We start from the raw sequence: 22892 nt of genomic DNA, 5'->3' as shown, positions 1-22892 counted from the left end.
AAGCCTCCCTCTGTGGGGGAGCTAGTAATTCTCAGCAGATAATCTTCGTAGGAGGAATGCTGCCACCTGAAAGAGCCTGGGCCGGCTTGCGTGGATGCCACAGTTTCCTCCGTTTAAACCTTCGCCTTTGCTGGGAGTTCTTCCTCTCTGGAACCCACTGGATGTGATGTTTGCACAGGGAACCTGTAACTGAGAAAGGCAGCACTACCCAGGCCAGCAGGGGTGCCAGCCTGCGCCTCCCTTGGATGCCCTGTGGGGTTTGAGGGGCTGCGTTGCCCTCAGCTGGGCCTGTCTCCCCGGTTTAGCAGAATGAAGACCTGCCTTGCAGCCAAGGGCTCTTTTCCTTATGCCAGTGGGCTTGGAAAGTTATGGGGAGTGGTCGGAGCCATTGTCTCTTCCATGGAATGGGAGTTGATATCTATTTTTCTAGAAATTTGTAGGTTTATGGATGGTTTGGTATAGAACAGGCCTCAGGGACTATTCAGTCTGAATTCCCTAGTTTTGTGAACAAGAAATTGAAGTGACAAGTTCAGGTATCTTAGCAGCAGAACTTCCTCTCTGTTCGGGTTTCTCAGCTCCTGGCATGGTGTGGCACCTCGCATCTCCCTGCATGATTTTCTGGTCTTCCATCCTGGTATCTTTTCCACACATTAAGCCTCACCCTCTTCCTTTTGGAGATACTCCTTGACTTACAGTGGGATTACATCTCAATAAACCTATCATAGTTGAAAATCCTGTAAGTCAAAAATGCATTTAATACACTGAACCTGCTGAGCTTAGCCCAGCTACCTTAAACGTGCTCAGAACACCTACATTAGCCTGCAGTTGGGCAAGGCCATCTAACACAAAGCCTAGTTTATAATAAAGTGTTGAATGCCTCATGAAACTTCTGGAATATTGTACCGAAAGTGAGAAACAGAATGGTCGTGTAGGTATTCGAAGTGCAGTTTCTATTGAATGCATATCACTTTGGCACCATTGTAAAGTCAAAAACAGGTTGCAACGCCAGAAACCAGGGATCACGCACACTTTTATCTATCTCCGCGTTTTTCTAATCCCTTATTTCCTCCAGCTCTTGTTGGCATTTCTGTACCCAGTTTCATACTCATGGCCAAGTATCTCACACTAGCACTTACCTCAGAACCTTGAGTGTCACGCCCATTCCCAATTTACAGTCTTTTACTTCAATTTCTTCCTTTTCCTTCTTCCTTTGCTTTTAAACAGGACGAGAATCCTATTGATATTGCTGGTAATAGTTTTATGTCTGTTTTCTGGCATTTGAGGAGGATTTTAATTGCTTCATTTATACCCTTACATCCCCCTGGAGGCCATCAGCTTACAGCTGTTATGTGGCTGACCGGGGGGCCAAGGTAACCATGGTTCCAAAACTACTCAGCTCATCCAGGGACCACGTGTGGCCTCATTAGCCCCGTGTTTGTAACTTTAGGTTAATTTGTTCTCATTAAGCAAATTAGCATATTAATTCTGTCCTGCAGTAGCCTGGAAACGATCTTCATTTGTTGCTTAGCCCAGAGGTCAGCACTGGAGGATCAGAGTCTTGACTAAAGTCTCTTTCTGAGACTGGCTCAGGTGCCTTTTGGAATAGCCACGGCGCTTGCGTCGTAGGAGGAGAACTTGTGTGTGTACCTCAGCGGGGCACCACTAGCAGAACCACCTTTGTACTTTTGGGGGTCCTAGCAGCTTTTGTGGCTCCTTTCTCCACACACACAAAAAAAGACTAAAAGTTGTCTTTTGCAGCTGTGTTGGTATAAGGATGAATATCATCTAGGCTGGATTCATTATTATGTAGTTATTCTTTTTTCTTCTGATTTGAGAAGAAATGAAAACATTTTCATGGATCTCTAAAGGTGGGCTGCTGGGCATTGTATCTCCTGTGCCTAATGGTTCTCTTGGCCCTGAGGCCAGCGCAGGTATCTTCCCCAGATGGCTGAGCTGAAGCCTCTGCCTGGCAGAACCTCGATTATAATACCTTGTTGTCATTTATTGATGTATCAGAAGAAATGGGATTCGTTCTGTGAGTTTGGAGCTTTGATTATAAGTTTGTGCCATCAAAAAATCGGTGGAGTGCTACATCTTATTCATAACACATGGCTCCAGAATGAGTGTCCTAAGGGAACATTGAGACCCTAGAAATGTCAACGTGCTAGAAATGTCAGGGAGAGAGTTTTTTCTATGACAGGCATGTGTGTGGTGGGTGGAGATCTGAGACGGCCCTTAAGAATTATACCCCATAGTGTGTGTGCCCTAGAAGCCCCTCCCTGTGATGGGATTTAACTCCCATTAAGTTACTGATCAAGTTATCAATCAGTTGACTTTGAGTCCAGGGAAAGGGAGATTATCCTGGGTGGGCCTGGCATAGTGAGATGAGCTCTTAAAAGAGAGACTGGGCCTTCCTTGAGGTCAGAGAGACTTGAAGTGAGAGAGAAGTCTCCTGCTGGTCTTGCAGAAGCTAACAGCTGTGCTAGCTTGTAGTCATATAGCCAGCTCTTTATGGAGCTGACTCCCCGTGGAGGCGGACATGTATCAAGAACCTAAGGGCTGGCTGGGCGCGATGACTCATGCCTGTAATCCCAGCACTTTGAGAGGCCGAGGCAGGTGGATCACCTGAGATCAGGAGTTTGAGACCAGCCTCACCAATATGATGAAACCCCATCTCTACTAAAAATACAAAAATTAGCCAGGTGTGGTGGTGTGTGCCTGTCGTCCCAGCTACTCGGGAAGCTGAGACAGGAGAATTGCATGAACTCGGGAGGCAGAGGTTGCAGTGAGCCAAGGTTGGGCCACTGTACTCCAGCCTGGGCAACAGAGCAAGACTCCATGTCAGAAAAAAAAAAATTAGCAAAAAATTCCCCAAACCTAAGGGAAGCCTCTAGGAGCAGAGAGGGGTCACCAGCCTGAAGCCAGTAAGAAAATAGGGACCTCGGTCCTTCTTAGTTGCAAGAAACTTAATTCTTACAACAGCCAATATGCTTGGAAGAGGACCCTGAGCCTCAGAAGAGATCACAGCCCTAGCCACCGTCTTGATTTCAGCCTGTGGGACTCTGAGCAGAGGACCCAGCTGCACCTGTCCCTGGACTCTGGCCCATGGAAACAGTGGTGAGAATGGAGTGTTGTTTGAGGCCTCTGGATTTGTGATAATTCTTTATGCAGCAAGGGCAATCTTATCCAGGCATGGTGTATGTCTCAATTTGGTTATTTGCTTTGGAATTTAGGCTTAGAAAAGAGAGAGAAGGGAAGATGCCAGTCTCTTATGTACTCACAGCAGGAAGCAGAGAAACGTTTCCTTTAGAAGCAAGCTGCTTCAGTGCCTTCTCAGCTGTCAAGTTCTCATCAAGCCCAAATACGTTTAATAATGAATTCTGCTCCAAGCTGAGTGATGCTGTGTATAAAGCCACGTTAAAGAAACATTGAACATGTTCTTCAAAGCCACATCTTTTCTTTTGAAGTAATTCAGGTGCCATTTGCACACTTTCTTTCTTTCTTTCTTTCTTTTTTATTATACTTTACGTGTGCACAACGTGCAGGTTTGAAACATAGGTATACATGTGCCATGTTGGTTTGCTGCACCCATCAATTCATCATTTACATTAGGTATTTCTCCTAATGTTATCCCTCCCCCAGCCTCCCACCCCCTGATAGGCCCCGGTGTGTGACGTTCCCCGCCCTGTGTCCAAGTGGTCTCATTGTTCAATTCCCACCTATGAGTGAGAACATGCGGTGTTTGGTTTTCTGTCCTTGCGATAGTTTGCTGAGAATGATGGTTTCCAGCTTCATCCATGTCACTGCAAAGGACATGAACTCATCCTTTTTTATGGCTGCATAGTATTCCATGGTGTATATGTGCCACATTTTCTTAATCCAGTCTATCACTGATGGACATTTGGGTTGGTTCCAAGTCTTTGCTATTGTGAATAGTGCCGCAATAAACATACGTGTTGCACACTATTTCTTTAGCATAAAAATGTGCAGGGACTTCCCCACTCACCACTTTACCCCTCCCCTACTGTCCCCACCCTCCTTGGCATCACTGATGGTTGCACCCGATTACACCTATTCCAGTGGGCTTGGTTTGGACAGAATACCCTGGTCCACATCCCTTTTAGGAAGCTGTACCAGCTTTGGAGGTAGCAATTATCAGGAGACACAAATGCTATTTTCAGAAACAGTTTGAGGTTTCAGACCCTGGTGCTCAAGGCCCCATGGGGGACTGAATACTGCTGAGAAGGCTGCAGGCTGTGAGGAGTGGCCAAAGGCTGAGGGGTTGAGGGTGAGGTGGGGAGTTCCAGTGGCATGCGGGCCTCCTCATATACTAGTGCTCCACCAGTGCCCTGCTCCCAGCTCCCCATCCTTTTAAAATATTTTATTTATTTATTTGTTTATTTACCTATTTAATTATTTTTAGAGACAGGGTCTCACTCTGTTGCCCACACTGGAGTGCAGTAACACAGTCACAACTCCTGGGTTCAGCCTGGCCTCAGCTGAACTACAGGTACATGCCACTGTGCCCGGCTTATTTATTTATTTATTGAGAGACAGAGTCTCGCTCTGTCACCAGGCTGGAGTACAGTGGCACAATCTCAGCTCACTGCAGCCTTCGCCTCCCGGGCTCAAATGATCCTCCCAACACATTCTCCTGAGTAGCTGGGACTACAGGTGCACACCACCACATCCAGCTAATTTTTGTATTTTTTGTAGAGACAGAGTTTTGCCATGTTGTTCAGGCTGGTCTCAAACTTATGGGCTCAAGCAATCCACCCGCCTTGGCCTCCCAAAGTGCTGGGATTACAGGCGTGAGCTACCGCACCTGGCCCTTATTTATTTATTTATTTATTTTTGCTCCCAGCCCTTATTTTTAATTTTTTTTTTTTTTTTTTTGTAGAGACAGAGTCTTGCTATGTTGCCCAGGTGATCTCAAACTCCTGGGCTCAAGCAATCCTCCTGCCTCAGCCTGCCAAAGTACTTGGCTGATAGGTGTGAGCTACTGCACCTGGCCAAGGCTTCCCATCCTTTGGGCCAGCAACATCATGTTTTGCTTGAAATGGTTTAGGACATGAACACTGAAGCTCTCTTGACTTTTTTTTGAGACAGAGTCTCACTCTTGTCGCCAGGCTGGAGTGCGGTGGCACGATCTCAGGCTTACTGCAACCTCCGCCTCTCAGGTTCAAGCTATTCTCCTGCCTCAGCCTCCCAAGTGGCTGGGACTACAGGCACCCGCCACCACGCCCGGCCAAGTTTTTGTATTTTAGTAGAGACAGGGTTTCACCATGTTGGCCAGGATGGTCTTGATCTCCTGACCTCGTGATCCGCATGCATCGGCCTCTCAAAGTGCTGGGATTATAGGCGTGAGCCACGGTGCCCAGCCCTCTTGACTTTTTTTAAGGCTGATCTTTCACTCCTGGTGTCGTGTAGCTAATGCTTGTCTTTGAGTCACTCGATGCTGATTTCCTTGATGGGTGGTTAGAGGTTTAATGCCTCCAGAGGGCATCTCTGTCCCTGCTGAGGACCAAACTCTGTCATGTTTTTCACTGGAGGCCATCTTTAACAACAGTGCATTTGCCAGTTTTTCTCTTGCAGCGTGGAGGTCGGGTTTAAGTTGAGACATCGCCCCACAGAATCTTGCTTTAGTTTCCATCTCTCTGCACCAGGGAAGTGAGGTTTGCATGGGCAGTCATGTACAGGATGAGAAGAGGTTGGGATTCATGGTTCCATTTTCTGGGATTGTGCTGGGACCACAGAGACAGGCCACACCAAGAGAAGCCTCGATTGCCCTGAAATGTGAAACAGTCTCCTCCGCTGAATGCAGTGGCTCATAACCTAGCACCTGGTGTGCGCACATGTGCACACACACCCCTTGTGTCCCTCATTAGGGTGTCACTTCTTGAAGCCTCAATTGTTGCAGTTCATTGCTGGTTGTCCACTGGGAGCAGCATGGGGCCAGAGAAGTGGTGGGATTTGAAATCAGAAGTTCTGGGTCCAAATCCTGCTTGTACCTCTGACTGATGGTGTGAAGTGAAGTAACTTATTAGCTTCTGTGACTTAGTTTCTACCCATGTAAAATGGCAACTGTTTTAGTTTGCTGGGACTGTCATAACAAAGTACCACAGACTGGGTGGCTTAAACGGCAGACATTTGTTGTCTCAGTTCTGGAGGCTGGAAGTCTGAAATCAAGGTGCCAGCAGCGTGGGCTCCTTCAGAGGTTTTGGAGGGAGGGATCTGGGCCAGGCCTCTCTGGCTTGTAGATGGCCATCTTCTCCTTATGTCTTCACCGTCTTCCCTCTATCTGTGTCTGCGTTTAAATCCTACCCCCTGCCCGGCACTTTTCTTGCTGAGACAGGGTCTCGCCCTGTCACCCAGGCTGGAGTGTATTGGCTCAATCACAGCTCACTGCAGCCTCCACTTCCCAGGCTCAATCGATTTTCCCACCTCAGCCTCCTTATTTCTCCTCCTTATAAGGACACTGGTCATATTGGATTAGGGCCCCCAGTGACCTCATTTTAACTTAATTACCTCTTTGAAGACACTGTCTCCAAATACAGCTACATTCTGAGGTTGTGGGAGTTAGGACGTGCAAACTTTGGTGGCCGGGGACATGGCTCAGCCCCTGGGATGCTACCTGTTTGTTTCCATCACTGCAAGATATTGAGGAACAAATACAATCATAGGAGAAGGCATATTAGGATTTCAGCGTATTCAGACCAGAGGGTTTGTGCAGAGTTGTTTTCTATCACTTTGGGGTTAATACCAAGCATATTTCCTTTTTTTTTTTTTTTTTAATTGTACTTTAAGTTCTGGAATACATGTGCAGAATGTGCAGGTTTGTTGCATAGGTATACACGTGCCATGGTGGTTTGCTGCAACATCAACCTGTCATCTACATTAGGTATTTCTCCTAATGCTATTCCTTCCCTAGCTCCACCCCCTGACAGGCCTCAGGGTGTGATGTTCCCCTCCCTGTGTCCATGTGTTCTCACTGTTCAACTTGCACTTATGAGTGAGAACATGCGGTGTTTGGTGTTCTGTTCTTGTGTTAGTTTGCTGAGAATGATGGTTTCCAGCTTCATCCTTGTCCCTGCAAAGGAACTGAAATCACCATTTTTTATGACTGCATAGTATTCCATGGTGTATATGTGCCACATTTTCTTTATCCAGTCTATCATTGATTTGGGTTGGTTCTGAGTCTTTGCTATTGCGAACAGTGCTACAATAAACATACGTGTGCATGTGTCTTTATAGCAGATTGATTTATAATCCTTTGGATATATACCCAGTAATGGGATTGCTGGATCAAATGGTATTTCTGGCTCTAGATCCTTGAGGAATCACCACACTGTCTTCCACAATGGTTGAACTAATTTACACTCCCACCAACAGTGTAGAAGCATTCCTATTTCTCCACATCCTCTCCAGCATCTGTTGTTTCCTGACTTTTAGTGATTGCTTTTCTAACTGATGTGAGAATATCAAGCATATGTCTTTCCAGCCTTATCCGTTGTCCTAATACTGGGATTCCTCACCAGAAGGTGATGAGAACAGGCCTCCCAAGCCATCAGTCCACTCCGGTGGCTTGTGACTGTCTTCAGCTTGCTCTTTCATGCTGGCTCTTTTGTGCATACACTCTCTCGCTCTTGTTCCTGGGGTCAGGAAAAATCATTTTATGGTTGCCAGAGCTATGAAAAATGTTGATAAGCCATACTTTAACCTTTTTTCCTCAGCAGTGCTGAGATAAAGATCCCTTTTCCAGGATTGGTAATAGAAGGGCTGGTGTGCTTATTTTTATTTTTATAAATTGTGGTAAAGAAAAAGGAAGGGCTTTTTGTTGTTTGTTTGTTTTTTTGAGACAGAGTCTCACTATGTTGCTTGGCAGGAGGACAGTGGTGCGATCATGGCTCACTGCAGCCTTGAGCTGTTGGGCCCAAGTGATCCTCCTGCTTCCCTAGTAGCTGGGACCACAGAGATGTGCCACTATACCCGCTTTTTAATTTAATTTAATTCTTTATTTTATTTTTGTAGAGACGGGGTCTCACCATGTTGTTCAGGTTGGTCTCAAACTCCTGGGGTCAAGGGATTCTCCTGCCTCAGCCTCCCAAAGTGCTGGGATTACAGGCGTGAACCACCATATCCAGCCTGAGGGCTGGGTTTTATAGAATAATTACCTTATGGTTTTTATAATCTCTAGCCGCTATGACTACAAGAGGCTATCTATCTGTCTATCTGTCTGTCTCTCTGTCTACCTACCTACCTACCTACCTACCTACCTACCTACCTATCTATATAAGAGGCCACCTATCCATTCATCTATCTATGATAAATGCTACTGAATCATTTTTATCTATTTATCCATCTATCTATGATAAATGCTACTGAATCATTTTTATCTATTTATCCATCTATCTATGATAAATGCTACTGAATCATTTTTTAAGGATGGTAAACACAGACATTTATTTGTGAAAGTGATAGACATTTTGAGGCCAAGGGTTCCAGTGCCTTTTCCCCTGGATAAATATGATCATGCTCCTGTGTAAGGATATATTTTGCTGAGTATTCTGCTCATTGAATACAGAATAGAATTGCATTGAACACTGTTCCCTAAAAATTCATCTGCTGAATATGAATAGGCTTTATATGTGGCCAAATAAGTATGGGAAATACAGGATTAAACAAAACCTTGTTCTTTACTGCGGGATTTCTCAGAATCTTTATCTGCTTATGAAATAGACCTCACCAAACATGTTTGTCTGCAGAATCTTTCCTTTAGAGCATCTCACGAAGCAGGGAACTCTGGGAAATTGTAGTTTAAGACAGAATGAGGCATTAAGGAGATTTTGTCCTTGTACAGAGGCATGCATGGACTCTTGGCTCCTACTTAAACCACTGGAGGCACAGAGAGTGGTGACTTAAATAGTTTTTGTTATTTTTGAACTTAGAAGAATCATTGTTAGGTTCTCAATATTAGTATATATTAAAAAAAATTTCCGTAGGTTATTGGTGTACAGCTGGTATTTGGTTACATGAGTAAGTTCTTTAGTGGTGGTTTGTGAGACTTTGGTGCACCCATCACCCGAGCAGTATACGCTGCACCCTGTTTGTAGTCTTTTATCCCTCCTTCCTCTGCCACCCTTCCCCCCAAGTTCCCAAAGTCCATTGTATCATCCTTATGCCTTTGTGTCCTCATAGCTTAGCTCCCACATATCAGTGAGAACATACGATGTTTGGTTTTCCATTCTTGAGTTACTTCACTTAGAGTAATAGTCACCAATCTCATCCAGATCACTGCGAATGCTATTAATTCAATCCTTCTTATGACTGAGTAGTATTCGATTGTATATATATATATATATATATATACACCACAGTTTCTTTGTCCACTCATTGATTCATGGGCATTTGCAGTTGTAAATTGTGCTGCTACAAACACGCATGTGCAAGTATCTTTTTCATGTGATGACGCCTTTTCCTCTGGGTAGATACCCAGTAGTGGGATTGCTGGATCCAATGGTAGTTGTACTTTTAATTCTTTAAGGAATCCCCACACTATTTTCCATAGTGGTTGTACTAGTTTACATTTCCAGCAGCATTGTAGAAGTGTTCTCTGATCACCACATCTATGCAAACATCTACTGTTATTTTATTTTATTTTTATTATGGTCATTCTTGCAGGATTAAGGTGCTATTGCATTGTGGTTTTGATTTGCATTTTCCTGATCATTGGTGATGCTGAGCCTTTTTTCATATGTTTGTTGGCCATTTGTATATCTTCTTTTTCTTTCTTTCTTTTTTTTTTTTTTAAGACAGAGTCTCGCTCTGTCCAGGCTGGAGTGCAGCGGCACAATCTCGGCTCACTGCAACCTCCGCCTCCCAGGTTCAAGCAATTCTTGTGCCTCAGCCTCCTGAGTAGCTGAGATTACAGGTGCATGCCACCATGCCCTTCTAATTTTTGTGTTTTTAGTAGAGACGAAGTTTTGCCATGTTGGCCAGGCTGGTCTTGAATTCCTGATTTCAGGTGATATGCCTGCCTTGGCCTCCCAAAGTGCTGGGATTGCAGGTGTGAGCCACTGTGCTGGGCCATCTTCTCCTGAGAATTGTCCATTCATGTCCTTAGCTCACTTTTTGATGGGATTGTTTGTTTTTTTTCTTACTGATTTGAGTTCATTGTAGATTCTGGGTATTGGTCCTTTGTCAGATGTATAGATTATGAAGATTTTCTCCCACTCTGTGGGTTGTCTCTTTACTCTGCTGACTGTTCCTTTTGCCATGCAAAAACTCTTTAAGTCCCAGCTATTTATCTTCGTTTTTTATTACATTTGCTTTTGGGTTCTTGGTCTTGAAATCCTTGCCTAAACCAATGTCTGGAAGAGTTTTTCCAATTTTGTCTTCTAAAATTTGTATAGTTTCACATCTTAGATTTAAGTTCTTAATCCATCTTGAGTTGATTTTTGTATAAGGTGGGAGATGAGAATCTAGTTTCATTCTCCTATATGTGGTTAGCCAATTATCCCAGCACCATTTGTTGAAAAGGGTGTCCTTTCCCCACTTTATGTTTTTGTTGGCTTTGTTGAAGATCCGTTGGCTTTAAGTATTTGGGTTTATTTCTGGGTTTTCTATTCTGTTCCATTGGTCTGTGTGTCTATTTTTGTTGTTGTCGTTGTTGTTGTTGAGATGGAGTTTTGCTGTTTCACCCAGGCTGGAGTGAAGTGGTGTAATCTCAGCTCGCTGCAACCTCTGTACCCCACTGGGTTCAAGCAATTCTCCTGCCTTAGCCTCCTGAGTAGCTGGGGTTATAGGTACAAGACACCACGCCCGGCTAATTTTTTTGTTTTTTTTTGAGACAGGGTCTTGCTTTGTTGCCCAGGCTGGAGTGCTGTGGCACCATCTTGGCTCACTGCAACCTCTGTCTCCTGGGTTCAAGCGATTCTCCTGCCTCAGCCTCCCAAGTAGCTGGAACTACAGGTGTGCACTACCATGCCTGGCTAACTTTTATGTTTTTAGTAGAGATGGGGTTTTTTCCATGTTGGCCAGACTGTTCTCGAACTTCTGACCTGAGGCGATCTATCCGCCTTGGCCTCCCAAAGTGCTGGGATTACAGGCATGAGGCACGGCGCCTGGCTGAAATTTAAAAAAATCTGTATAAAACTTTCAGACCTCTAAGAATGTATCTTTGGGTCCCCATTGGAGAAACCCTATTTTAGGTGATTGAGATTGAGTTTGTGGGTTTAAGCTAAAGCAATTGTTTCTAGTCTGGATCCATGGACAGCTACAGGGAATTCCTGGGGTTCCTCATATTACACACAACGTTTTGTATGTCTGTGCATATGTACTGCAATAAATGGCAAAACAGTCACAAATTTCCCCCGTCGGCATCCATACCTGACAATGTGACATTGCAGGTCCTCCCAACAAAAAGTACCATTGAGTCATCCACCCCTTCAATGTGTATACTCATTGACTTGATTTGGCCAGTGGGATGATGCTTTGGCCTCTGTGATGCAGAGACTTGAAAAGCACTTGGCATTGGGTGCTGAGGTTAGCCTATGAATGAGCTCCATCTAGTCTGCTGGAAGATGACAGGCCCCACCAAGAAGAATCAGTGTTTTCCAGTCCACTCCTGGCCAACTGCCTGCTGGCTGCCAGGTGCATGTGCCATCTTAGACCATCCAGCCCCTGGATGAGCCACCAGCTGACCTCCGATGCACCAGTGAGCCCAGGTGGGTGAGCAGCCATGCCCAGTTGACCACAGAACAATAATAACTGGCGGTTTTTTTAAACCACTAAGGTTTGGGATGTTTTGCTACCTAGCAATAGTTGCATGATACATATACATTTTTAGGAAAGAGAAATTGTGGCTTTTGATGGATTTTTGAAGGCATCTAATATCCTCCTAATGGATAACATAGGTCAGAAAAACTTTATTGAGAAACACCAGCTGGAGGTTCTCAGTCTGTTGAGAAGCCAGAAAAAGCTCAGAGTGGATTATATGGGTGCATTTTAATAAACTCTAGGACTAAGTCTAGGATTAGATTAAGAGTGTTGGATCATCATCGAGGATTAGAAAAGAAATACTTCATTATACTTCAGTTACTTGTGTTCCTTCAGATTTCTATTACTGTTTTAAGGACAATGATATTTTTGAGCTAAAAGAAAAAGCATAATACTTTGGAAAACTCTGCCAAGCCCTATCTCTCTGTCAGCTGTGCTAGTAGGAGCCCTAGCTCTTTGGAATACAAGCTCAGGGCTGATTACCTGGAATGGCTACTGGAGGGCTCTCTGCAGATTCTCATAGAACTGTATGTCTGCAGAGCTGTGTAATGCTTTAAAATCTGTTTTTATGTGGGTAAATACGCTTGATTATGAATAGAACTTTGGCATCGGGACTTGGAAAAGGTTTTGTCTCTTACAAGATAGTTTGAGTAATGGCGTACTTATGTAGCTTAAATATAGCTAGAATTTCGTAATTAACTTCCACCATTGTGAAGCTTCATGGTAAGGTCATGAAGGAGATGGGGAGGAAGCTGGAAGATATGGTGTTGGAGGGATCATGGGCTTCAGGGTGGAAAGATCTTACCTTAAAAGGGAGCGAGCTAGGCTGTCCCACTCTATTTCTGCCAGAAAGGGGGATGGAGATGGAAGCTTTCAGTGGAGAGTCACAGGATAGATATCTACCCATCCTCATGTGGTCGCAGGGCTGATATTGATTATCTTAATCATCAAGAGGATAGACAGCAGGGGTGGATGGAACCTCACGCTTTTTGGCATTAGCTAGAACATCTTTAATTCTTTTAAGCGTTTTCTTCCCCTCTCTGCACCAATCCTCTCTTTTCTCAGGGCCTAACCACTTGTGGTTACCCTAGATCGGTATGTTCTGTATTATGCAACATTTTCCACTTATTTTGGAGCCTCTGTCATTTAGTTCATTCAGGTAAATGAGTTGAATTATTGAACACAGACCATGTGCTGGGCGCTGACAGTAGGGCCGCGAGACACAGCTGCCATTTTGAGCCTCATGGCTTTGCGATAGTTAAGAAAACTGAAAAGTCAGCTGGGTGCAGTGGCTCACACCTGTAATCCCAGCACTTTGGGAGGCTGCGGAGAATGGATCACTTGAGGTCAGGAGTGTTAGACCAGCCTGGCCAACATGGTGAAACCTCATCTCTACTTTAAAAAAAAAAAAAAAAAAAATAGCCAGACATGGTGTTGCACACTTGTAGTCTCAACTACTCGAGAGGCTGAGGCAGGAGAATTGCCTGAACCTGTGAGACAGAGGTTGCAGTGAGCCGAGATTGCACCACTGCACTCCATCTTGGGCGACAGAACAAGACTGTCTCAAAAAAAAAAAAAAAAAAAAAAAAGAGAGAACTGAAAAGTTAAAGCCTATTCATTCAGGTGCCAGGGGAGGATGGAAGGGAGTGCATTTGATCCATACTAGGTTGGGTAAATCTAGGAAGGCTTCCTGGAGGAGGGAGCTCAGGCTTCTTTGGCCAAGATTTAAAAACCTCAAGTATAGAATAATTCAAAGCTTGAAAACCTGCCTTGCTGTCCACTGATTGGATGTAGCATTATTGCTATAAGAGGAATGAACTGAAGCCGAGTTAGAGGTATAATCCTAGTGCTTTGGACAAGGCAAGAATTGCATTAAAAAACCAGGAGGGCCCAAGTACTTAAGCTGTGATCCTCCTTGTCTTTAGGGATTCTGACTGTGACCTGTGATCCCTGAATATATAGGTTAACCAGGGCAAAGAAGACAACAGTGACCTGCCTGATACCCGAGGCAGGACTGTACCCTCTGCCCCAGTGTCTGTGCCACTCCATGTCCCTGTTTGCTTCTTAGCTGGCTCCTCATCACCGGGAGCCAGCCTGGCCCTGGGCAGCCGCCTACTGCCGGGCTCCCAAGGAGAGAAGGTCATCTGTTATGTAAGCACCATCCATATTCTGACTGTTGATCAGGGGCGACATTTAATTTTTTTTCCATTATGTGGAATAATTTAAAAGATTGTGTTACGAGTGTCATTATTATGGCAACTTCTCAGTAATAAAAACAGCATCAATTATTGAATGTTGCCTTGTGTGTCTGGGGTGAAGTGAGGATGGCAGGAGGCAGAGGCTGGGGAATGGGAGGAGGCAGCGCCTATGCTGGGCCCCAGGCAGGCCACCCGCCAGCCCCTTCCCTGGCAGCCACACGTCCCGAGTCCCTAGGGTGGTTCCTCTTGAGATCCCTGTACCCTTCTCCACTGGTGTGTAACTCTTGGCCTCCATGTAGCTGTGGCTGGCAGGGGGCACCAGTTAATCCCCTGACCTTGCCCCTGGCCCTTCCTCAGGGAGCTCTGACTTGTTGACAAGCTTCAATTAAAGAGACTGCCTCCCTCAGATCAGTTGAGGTCAGGAGTTTGAGACCAGCCTGGCTAACATGGTGAAACCCCGTCTCTACTAAAAATACAAATATTAGCCAGGCATGGTGGCGGGCACCTGTAATCCCAGCTACCTGGGAGGCTGAGACAGGAGAATCACTTTAATTAGGGAGGCAGAGGTTGCAGTGAGCCAAGATCACACCACTGCACTCTAGCCTGGGCAACAGAGTGAGACTCCGTCTCTCAAAAATAAAAATAACAAATGCAGAATTTAAAAAAATGAAGAGACTGCCCTCCATGGGCCAGCGAAGTACAGGGCCATCGCAGCCCTTGTTGAATGAAGCTTCAGAAAAAAAATGAGCAGAGCTCCCTGATCCTGAATCCATGTGATGGAAGGTGTGTGCGGGTTTGGCGGAGGTCAGGTTTGCCTCCCAGACGCTGGCAAGCATCACACGTTGCTCTGCTTTGCCATCCTCGGATACAGTTGTTAGTAGCAATGACTCACCCCAGAGAGGAAGAGCCAGAGAGGAGGTGATGGGACTTAAGACCTATTGAAGGTTGGTCCTGGGACGTGGAGCAGATGCACCAAGCCGCTTGCAGCAAGTTTTGAAGGCTGCAGGGTCTGTAGTGCTAGGACACCCAATGTGCTTTGCAGAGGGGGGCCTTAGTTCACCCTTGTAGACTTAATATGCAGACAGCTGTGTCCCTTCAGTGATGCTCTGGCCTGTTTCTCAGGTGACTTGTTTCTTTTGGGGGAATCTGGAGCCATCAGCCACCAGCAGTTGCTCTCCTGCCTGGGACAGCAGGCGACACTGCACAGCCCCAGGATTTTATTTCTCGAAGGAGATGTATGTATTGTTTTGTGAAGCCTTTTTGGTTTAATGTAAGGCATATTGCAGGGCTGCTTCCCTACCTCCTGCCCGCCTCTCCTCCTTCACATTATTTCATCATCTTTCTTTTCCTTTCTCTCTACTTCTTCTCTTTTTTTTTTTTTCTGGAAAGTGCTATCCTTCTTCTTCAGCTCCTGCCTTTCTGCATGGCCTTTCCAAAGTGGGTGGAAGTTGCGCTGTTTTTTCTGAGCCAGGGATTGGCCCCACACCAAGAAGAAGAATCATTATGATAATAATTCCATCCTAAGAGGACGGGAGTCTCAAGTTCCGTAGTCCTGGGTGGTGGGTGGGTGGTACCTTGTGCCACCATTGGCCCACGCCCTGCTTTCGGTACTGAGCTGGATTTGGAGTGGATGGGGATGCGGGAAGAAGGACAGGGAAAGGGACTCAGGAGAGGAAACAGTGGAGAAGAAGAGGGGGTGACCTTGCAGCTGGAGAAAGAGCCCTCGTATTTGACACTTGACATTTGGGAGCTGCAAGGTGACATAGCACACTTGAACTATTCAAAGCCCTGGAGGCCTACCTGAAGCACTGTGTGTTGTGGAGACCGGAAAGAGTGACTCACTGACCCTCTGATGGGCAGCAGAGCAGACTGTTGGGGCTGCTGTGGAAAGTCAGGAACAGCTTGCAATGGTCATGTGTTTGCCCTAAGAAGGATCACGCTTGCACTTTGCCAACCTTGCGGGGCTACAAGGATTGAGTGAGGTAACGTGGATAGAAAGACATTGCAGAGATGAAAACCAAATCAAACCAAACCAAACCAGAAATGTAAAGAACAGTATCAAGAAAAGAAGAGAGGGACGTAGAGAAGGAATTTCTCCCTGAGGACCGTGGTTCCTCCTGCACAGGCCAAGGCTGTATTTATTTAAGGCTTCCTGGTAAAGAGCTCCAGTTCCCCCCACCTGCAGTCCCCATGCCCAGTGAGCAGATGGGGCTGCATGGCGGGGTGGGGGGAGGCGGTGGCGTGTCAGCCCAGCAGGTTGAGAGCCACTGTGCCACAGCAGGACTTCTGAGTTTCCACCACCACCAGGGACACGATGATAAAGCTAGCAAAGCAGAGCTTGGCATCTCCCTCCACGCTGTTTTTTGAAATTCAGAGGGATGTATTCCTCTTCCTTATCAATAATTGAGAGCTGGGGGAATGTTGAGAATCCTGGAAAGGTGTCTAAAAAGAGCCCTGGGAGGCCAGTGCCTGGGATCAGAGGCGTGTGGAGGTGTTGCCAGGTGTGGAGATAGCGAAGGAGCTGTCCTTGGCGTTACTCCGGAGATACTCTCTGCGGCTCCCACGCCGCATAGCTGATCCTGGTTGTTCTGAAGGCTAAATGTTGGATGGAGCACATGGGGAAGGAGGGGGTACAGGTGGGAGTGGGTACAGGTGGAGACACTGGATCTCTGTCTAGCTTTTAAAAGGGCAGCTTCTAAGTGAAGTTAGGGTGGGATTTTCTTAGTGCCCTTCTCCCTGCCCCTAAAACACTGAAATAAAGCAATGCAACCCACAGAGCAAAGATGGATAGAAAGGCGAAAAGAGTTGGAGGGGAAGAGGGAGTCAGTGTTTGGGCAAAGACCTGCAAATAAGGGAAGAACAAATACCATCTTCCCACAAAGACCTCTCTCAGCATCTTCCCTAAAGGAATGCTCCATCTTTACAGTTAATAATGGGCTAGTACATGTAAAATGCTTGGAACATTGCCAGGCAATGTTCTAGGATGGCTGTGAATTACAGATATGGCTTATTTTTCTTTTGGCATTATCACTATCTGGCGCTCTTATTTTTTAGTTTATGATGATGGGTTTATTATCTGTCTCTTGGAGGAGAATGTAGGATTCCTGAGGACAGGAGACATGGCTTTTTTGAATTGCCAGTACCCGGAGCAGCTCTGATACAGAGTTGACGCTTAATAGAAATTTATGGAATGCATGAAGGTGGGCGGGGAGTCTTCCTAGAGAAACTAGCAAAAGTCTTCTCTTTACAGTAAAAAGAGGGTATGTGAGTTTCCAGCATTACAGGGAGCTGTGGTGTCCTGATTGATCATCCGAATTCTTTCTAAAGCAGGTATCTTAAGCTCAGCACTGTAGACATTTTGCTGGCTCCCCCCCCCCCCCCCGGCAGGGTCACTCTCTGTTGCCCAGTCTGGAGTGCAGTAGTGCAGTCTTGGCCCACTGCAGCCTCGCCTTCCTGGGCTTAAGCAGTCCTCCTGCTACAGCCTCCCAGGTAGCTTGGGACTACAGGCATGTGCCATCATACCTGGCTAATTTTTTTTTTTTCAAGAAATGGGGCCTCACTATGTTGCCCAGGCTGGTCTCGAACTCCTGGGCTCAAGTGATCCTCCTGCCTTGGCCTCCAGAAGTGCTGGGTTTATAGGCATGAGCCACTGTGCCTGGCCCTGGCTCATTCTCTGTTGTGGGGGCTGTCCTACGCATTGTTGGATGTTTCATAGCATCCATGGTCTCTACCCACTAGAGATACCAGCAGCATCCTCAGCCCCCCAGTTATGACATTCCAAAATGCCCAGTGCTCAATGTCCTCTGGGTTGCAGGGGACAAAAATCACATAATCGAAAACAAATGTTCTAAATGAAAACCAGGGTCTCTGCAAGCTGCACCTTACCGACGGGCTTCAATCAAATACACAGTTGCAACTTAAAGCGTATTAATGCTGTGGCATTTCTGCTGTAATGAAATGGTTCTCCTTCTATTCCTTCCCCCAGTTACACATCAATCACATTATAAAAAGAAAGAAGACAAAGGAAGGAAAATCAGCTGACATACTATAGTGAAACATATCTTTTATTGCTGCAATGATTCCTCAGATGTCAGCAGGAGATGTAGAATTAGAAATAATTAAAGCATATAAACAAACAGAGCTGTGACTCCATGGCCTGTGGCATATCACACAGACACCAGGTGTCAGCAGGGTTAGGGAGGGGGGTTTCTGAAGAGGCAGAGACTGGCCTTCCCAAAGCCTCTCTGTTCCCAGGATTCTGGCCATCTGTAGGTCTGCCTTGACCGTGATACTGCAGGGCAGCTGCCTCTATGTGACAGAAGAGGTGGATACCCAAAGGGGCCTGAAAACTTGTACAAGGGTAGCTCAAAGAGGGGCAGGAGGCTTTTTGGGGGGTTTAGTTTAAACAAAGTTAAATGGGGGTGTTGGCACCTTTCTTAAAGGACGTTCATAGAGGACATTGCAAATAAATGATGACAATAGTGATGTCTAGATAAATGAGAACAGATGGGAGGAAGGGCTTGTGTGTTCATTTTCAACATTTGGTTGGAAGCAGATAATGAAATAAAAGTTCTGAATCATTAGGTTCTCTTTCTTAACTCTGATCATGACAATGAAAAAAGATGTGTGTGTGTGTGTGTGTGCGCGCGCGCGTCAGTCACAGCAGCCTGGTATCCCTTTTGTGAGATTCCTTCATGAAAGGAACTAATCCAAGAAAATTGTTTTAGTATTTTTTTAAATAAATGGATGCATTTATGTGATTAGATTATAAGCTCTCTCCTCTGCCGTATTAGAGACACATATTTTAAATGAAAACTTCTGTTTGTTTGGACCTATTTTTGCTTGGTACTGTGGCCTGAAAACGTTTGCGTCCCCTCAGGATGCCTATGTTGAAATCCTAACCGCTACAGTGATTGTATTAGGAGGCGGGACCTTTGGGTGATCATTGGATTAAGGGGATAGAACCCTCATGAGTGGGATTAATGCCGTAATAAAAGACGCGTGAAAGAGACCCGTTGCCCCTTCCATAGTTAGCCGGTGCCGTCGTGAAGCAAGAAGCAGGCTCTCACCAGTCACTGACTCTGCTGGTACCTCGATTGGAATTTCCTGCCTCCAGTAACTGTGGTACATTTCTGTTGTTTAAAAGCTGGCTGGGCGCAGTGGCTCACGCCTGTAATCCCAGCACTTCGGGAGGCCGAGGCAGGTGGATCACTTGAGGTCAGGAGTTCGAGACTAGCCTGCTAGCCTGGCCAACATAGTGAAACCCTATCTCCACTAAAAACACAAAAATTAGCCGGGACCCCAGCTACTCAGGAGGCTGATGCAGGAGAATCGCTTGAACACGGTGGGGCAGAGGTTGCTGTGAGCTGAGATCGCACCACTGCACTCCAGCCTGGGTGACAGAGTAAAACTCTGTCAAAAAAAAAAAAAAAAAAAAAAAAAACAAGCTGCCCAGTTGATAGTATTTTATTTTATGGCAGCCTGAACGGACAGAGACACCTAGTTTTCAAGAAATATCTACTATTGTTTGCCGATTGAGATGATTCTGCCTCCCTTCCCTTAGCTTTGAGGCGTTTGGGTGAAAGTGGAGGTGCTTGTGTAGTTGGTTGAGTCTGTCCTCTGCCTCGTTGTTCCTGTTGAGATCCTGTGCATCTGTAAGTGGTCAGCGGGCTTAGGGCTTCCAGAAGATGCCTTTGGAAGAGAAGCTTACCACCCCATTATGGGTTCATTTATTTACTCCTAAGCGGAACACAAGCTTCAGAAGAGACTGTGTCTCGTTCACTAAATAGCCACAGAGTTGGCAGTTAATTAATATTTGTCAAATTAACGTGAGGATCAAGTGGACGATTTTGCCTGGTTAATGAGAAACAGTCAAACTGATCAGTGCTTAACTAGTTAGGATAAAGCAGAAGAATGATTGTTTTAAGGTCCTCTGGATTCACTCTAAATATGTGTGCATTCTCTGCAACTCGCACTGCTTCCTTCCTTTGAGATGCTTTTTTTTTTTTTTTTTTGAGACGGAGTCTTGCTTTGTCGCCCAGGCTGGAATGCAGTGGCGCGATCTCGGCTCACTGCAAGCTCCGCCTCCCGGGTTCACGCCATTCTCCTGCCTCAGCCTCCGAGTAGCTGGGACTACAAGGCGCCCGCCACCTCGCCCGGCTAATTTTTTGTATTTTTAGTAGAGACGGGGTTTCACCACGTTAGCCAGGATGGTCTCTATCTCCCGACCTCGTGATCCACCCGCCTCGGCCTCCCAAAGTGCTGGGATTACAGGCGTGAGCCACCGCGCCCAGCCCTTTGAGATGCTTTTGTTTGGATCTCCTCTTTTGATCTCATAAGACACGTGAAGATGTGGAGATGGTGAATTCCTAAGTAAGTTGACCGTGGTTCCTGTACTGAGGCTGCCATTCATGTGAACCTGCCACACGGACTTCTTTTGATAGATCAGGAACCAACTTCTTTGCTTATTTGCCTGGCGGTGACGACGCTTGCAGTGGGGTTTTGTGTGTGTGCGGCAGTGATGCTTGCAGTGGGGTTTTGGTGTTTGAGCCCCCGTCTTTCCTGGTGTATATTTTCCCCATTTTTAGGATCAGCACTGACTTTTTAGATCGTGTTGTTTTTTCTTTTTTTGTAACCACTGAAGTCCTATACCTAGAAAGTTTCTCATCTTCCCGAAGACATAGCTTGGCCTGGCCACTGGGTTGGCCGGAGGACTGGCTCAGCTGTGGTGGTCTTGGTAGAGATTGGCAAGTTGCCTCGGTGCCCGTGAGCCAGGAGCATCTGGGGAATTCACATAGTAGTGGTGCTATAGTGATGTGACCGCTTCTTGTTTCAGGGTGCAGCAGAAGACCCCCAGACGGCCCTGGCACTGAACTTCGGCGCTACATTGATGAAGAAGAAGTCTGATCCTGAGGGTCCCGCGCTGCTCTTCCCTGAGAGTGAACTTTCCATCCGGATAGGTAGAGCTGGGCTTCTTTCAGGCAAGCTCTTTGCTGCAGACGCTGAGCTGAGTCAGGCAATATGGACGTGGGGGCTGGTGGTAGGATGAATAGTGAGAGAAATGCCAGGCACCGTCCTGTCCCTCTGAATCACTCACCCTACGACCGCCTGGAGCTAAACTGGCATCTGGCCCAGAACCTTCATTTCTCATTTGTTGTCCAAACCACATGCTTAGTCTACAGGAGGTAACAGTACCTTTTGATCATGTTTTCAACTTGCACAGGTGGACAGAGGGGTCACTCTGATGGTGATGGGGCTTGAACTCTGAATACTCCTTTTCATTTGTGTTGTAATTTACATCTTTTTGATTTACCCGGGGAGACTGCTGTGGATTTTTTTTTTTTTTCTTTTTCGAGACGGAGTCTTGCTCTGTCGCTCAGGCTGGAGTGCAGTGGCGCGATCTCGGCTCACTGCAACCTCCACCTTTCGGGTTCAAGGGATTCTCCTGCCTCTGCTTCCCAAGTAGCTGGGACTAAAGGTCCACACATGGCTAATTTTTTGTACTTTTAGTAGAGATGCTGTTTTACCAATTTGGCCAGGCTGGTCTTGAACTCTTGACTTCAGGAGATCTGCCCGCCTTGGCTTCCCGAAGTGCTGAAATTACAGGCATGAGCCACCGCACCCGGCCAACTGTGGATGTTTATCTCACTGATTCAATTTGGAGCCAGAAAAGCTAAAGACGCTGACAGCATAGTCATGCCTTTTCTCGGAGTTAGAGGGAATGCGTCCCTCAAGAGGAATCAGATAGCAATTACTGAAGCTCAGTCGGGAGAGAGGCAGAGTGGACTGTTGCCCTTTGAGAAGTCGTTGAAGAAGGAATGCAATAGATTGTTTTCCAACCTCACGGTCAGACCCTCTCCTTCTTGCCCCTCATTGTTTACTAAGGGCACTTGGCTAGTTTAAGGGCCAAGGAGCATGAGGAGAGTTGGATGCCTTTTTTTCCCCTTTGGATTTATGTAAGAAGTTCCCTCATTTAATCCTGCAAGACCCTGGGGACGAAAACCACGCCAAGATGCTGTGGAGAATGGGCCCTTTCCCACTTATGTGGAGTGCTCTCCTGAGTGAATTAAGGAAAAACAAATTGGTGACCGGTCACTGCGTTCACAGGAGTGATTACAGGGAGAACAGTCCTTTCCCATTTCCATGCTGGCATTTTAATTGGATCTTTTTGCCATCTCTATGCTAAGATGATCTCTAGCCCTCAGGGAGAGCAAATGTACAAAAGTTACAGCTATGCTGCAACCAGGGCTCCGATATCTGTGTTCAGATTATGTCCTGCATGAATTATTCATAGAGAACTCAAATGTCTTCTCCACTTGGGTTAATCCTCACTGCCTCCCACAACTTCCTATGTGGGATGGAACCAGGAAGTAAAAATTTCATCCAATGTGAGCTTGAATGATAGAGGGTTAGAACGACAAATCTTCCTCCTGCCTCCAATCACACTTGTCACTTTTACTCATCAGAACGCCTTAGGTGTCATCTTCTCTTTTTACTGGAACATAGTCAAGGACTGTCTGGTGACACAGTAGAGCACTGTATTCAAGTAAAACTTGTCATTTTTCATGCTGAGTCCTGAACACAAGGCCACAGGCCTTTTCTGTTTATTTTCACTAACGTGACTGCGCTGGGCTCCTGGGTGCCCCTTTGAAGACTTTACAATCCTGATTCTGAGCCTTCTTTTGGATATAAAAGTTGGCCAGACTTTATCTGATTTTTGTATCTTCAGGGTCATGGGCTGGTGGGGTCGGGGGAAGGTGGTGCAGTGAATTCAGTGCCTGTCAATCAAAAAAGGTAAAAATTGGCAAACCCTTGGATGGACATTTTCCAGTGGAGCCACAGCCAGGGACAGGGTCAGGGGAGTTGGCTCTGCAGAACAGCCTCTGGGGACTCCTGGGTCTTGGCCAACCCAGAGTT

The 22892-nt window shown here is 46.1% G+C and overlaps 1 protein-coding gene across 12 annotated transcripts in view; it reads left to right on the top strand.

The window, feature by feature from the left end:
• The window catches only part of SLC39A11 (solute carrier family 39 member 11), a 561386-nt gene that overhangs the window by 229126 nt on the left and 309368 nt on the right, over positions 1-22892 (top strand). For 10 of the 12 annotated variants that reach the window (XM_017950929.3, XM_017950930.3, XM_031657167.1 and 7 more), the window contains one exon: positions 20812-20956. In XM_017950929.3, coding sequence (XP_017806418.1) covers positions 20812-20956 — 145 coding nt within the window. The remainder of the gene's footprint in view (positions 1-20811; positions 20957-22892) is intronic. The other 2 variants (XM_017950933.3, XM_031657169.1) reach the window with 1 other exon arrangement.

Source organism: Papio anubis, chromosome 17 (genome assembly GCF_008728515.1).
Source record: "Papio anubis isolate 15944 chromosome 17, Panubis1.0, whole genome shotgun sequence".
Taxonomy (NCBI): domain Eukaryota; kingdom Metazoa; phylum Chordata; class Mammalia; order Primates; family Cercopithecidae; genus Papio; species Papio anubis.
The sequence above is the reverse complement of the archived record's forward strand: the minus strand, read 5'-3'. Positions and strand labels throughout refer to the sequence as shown.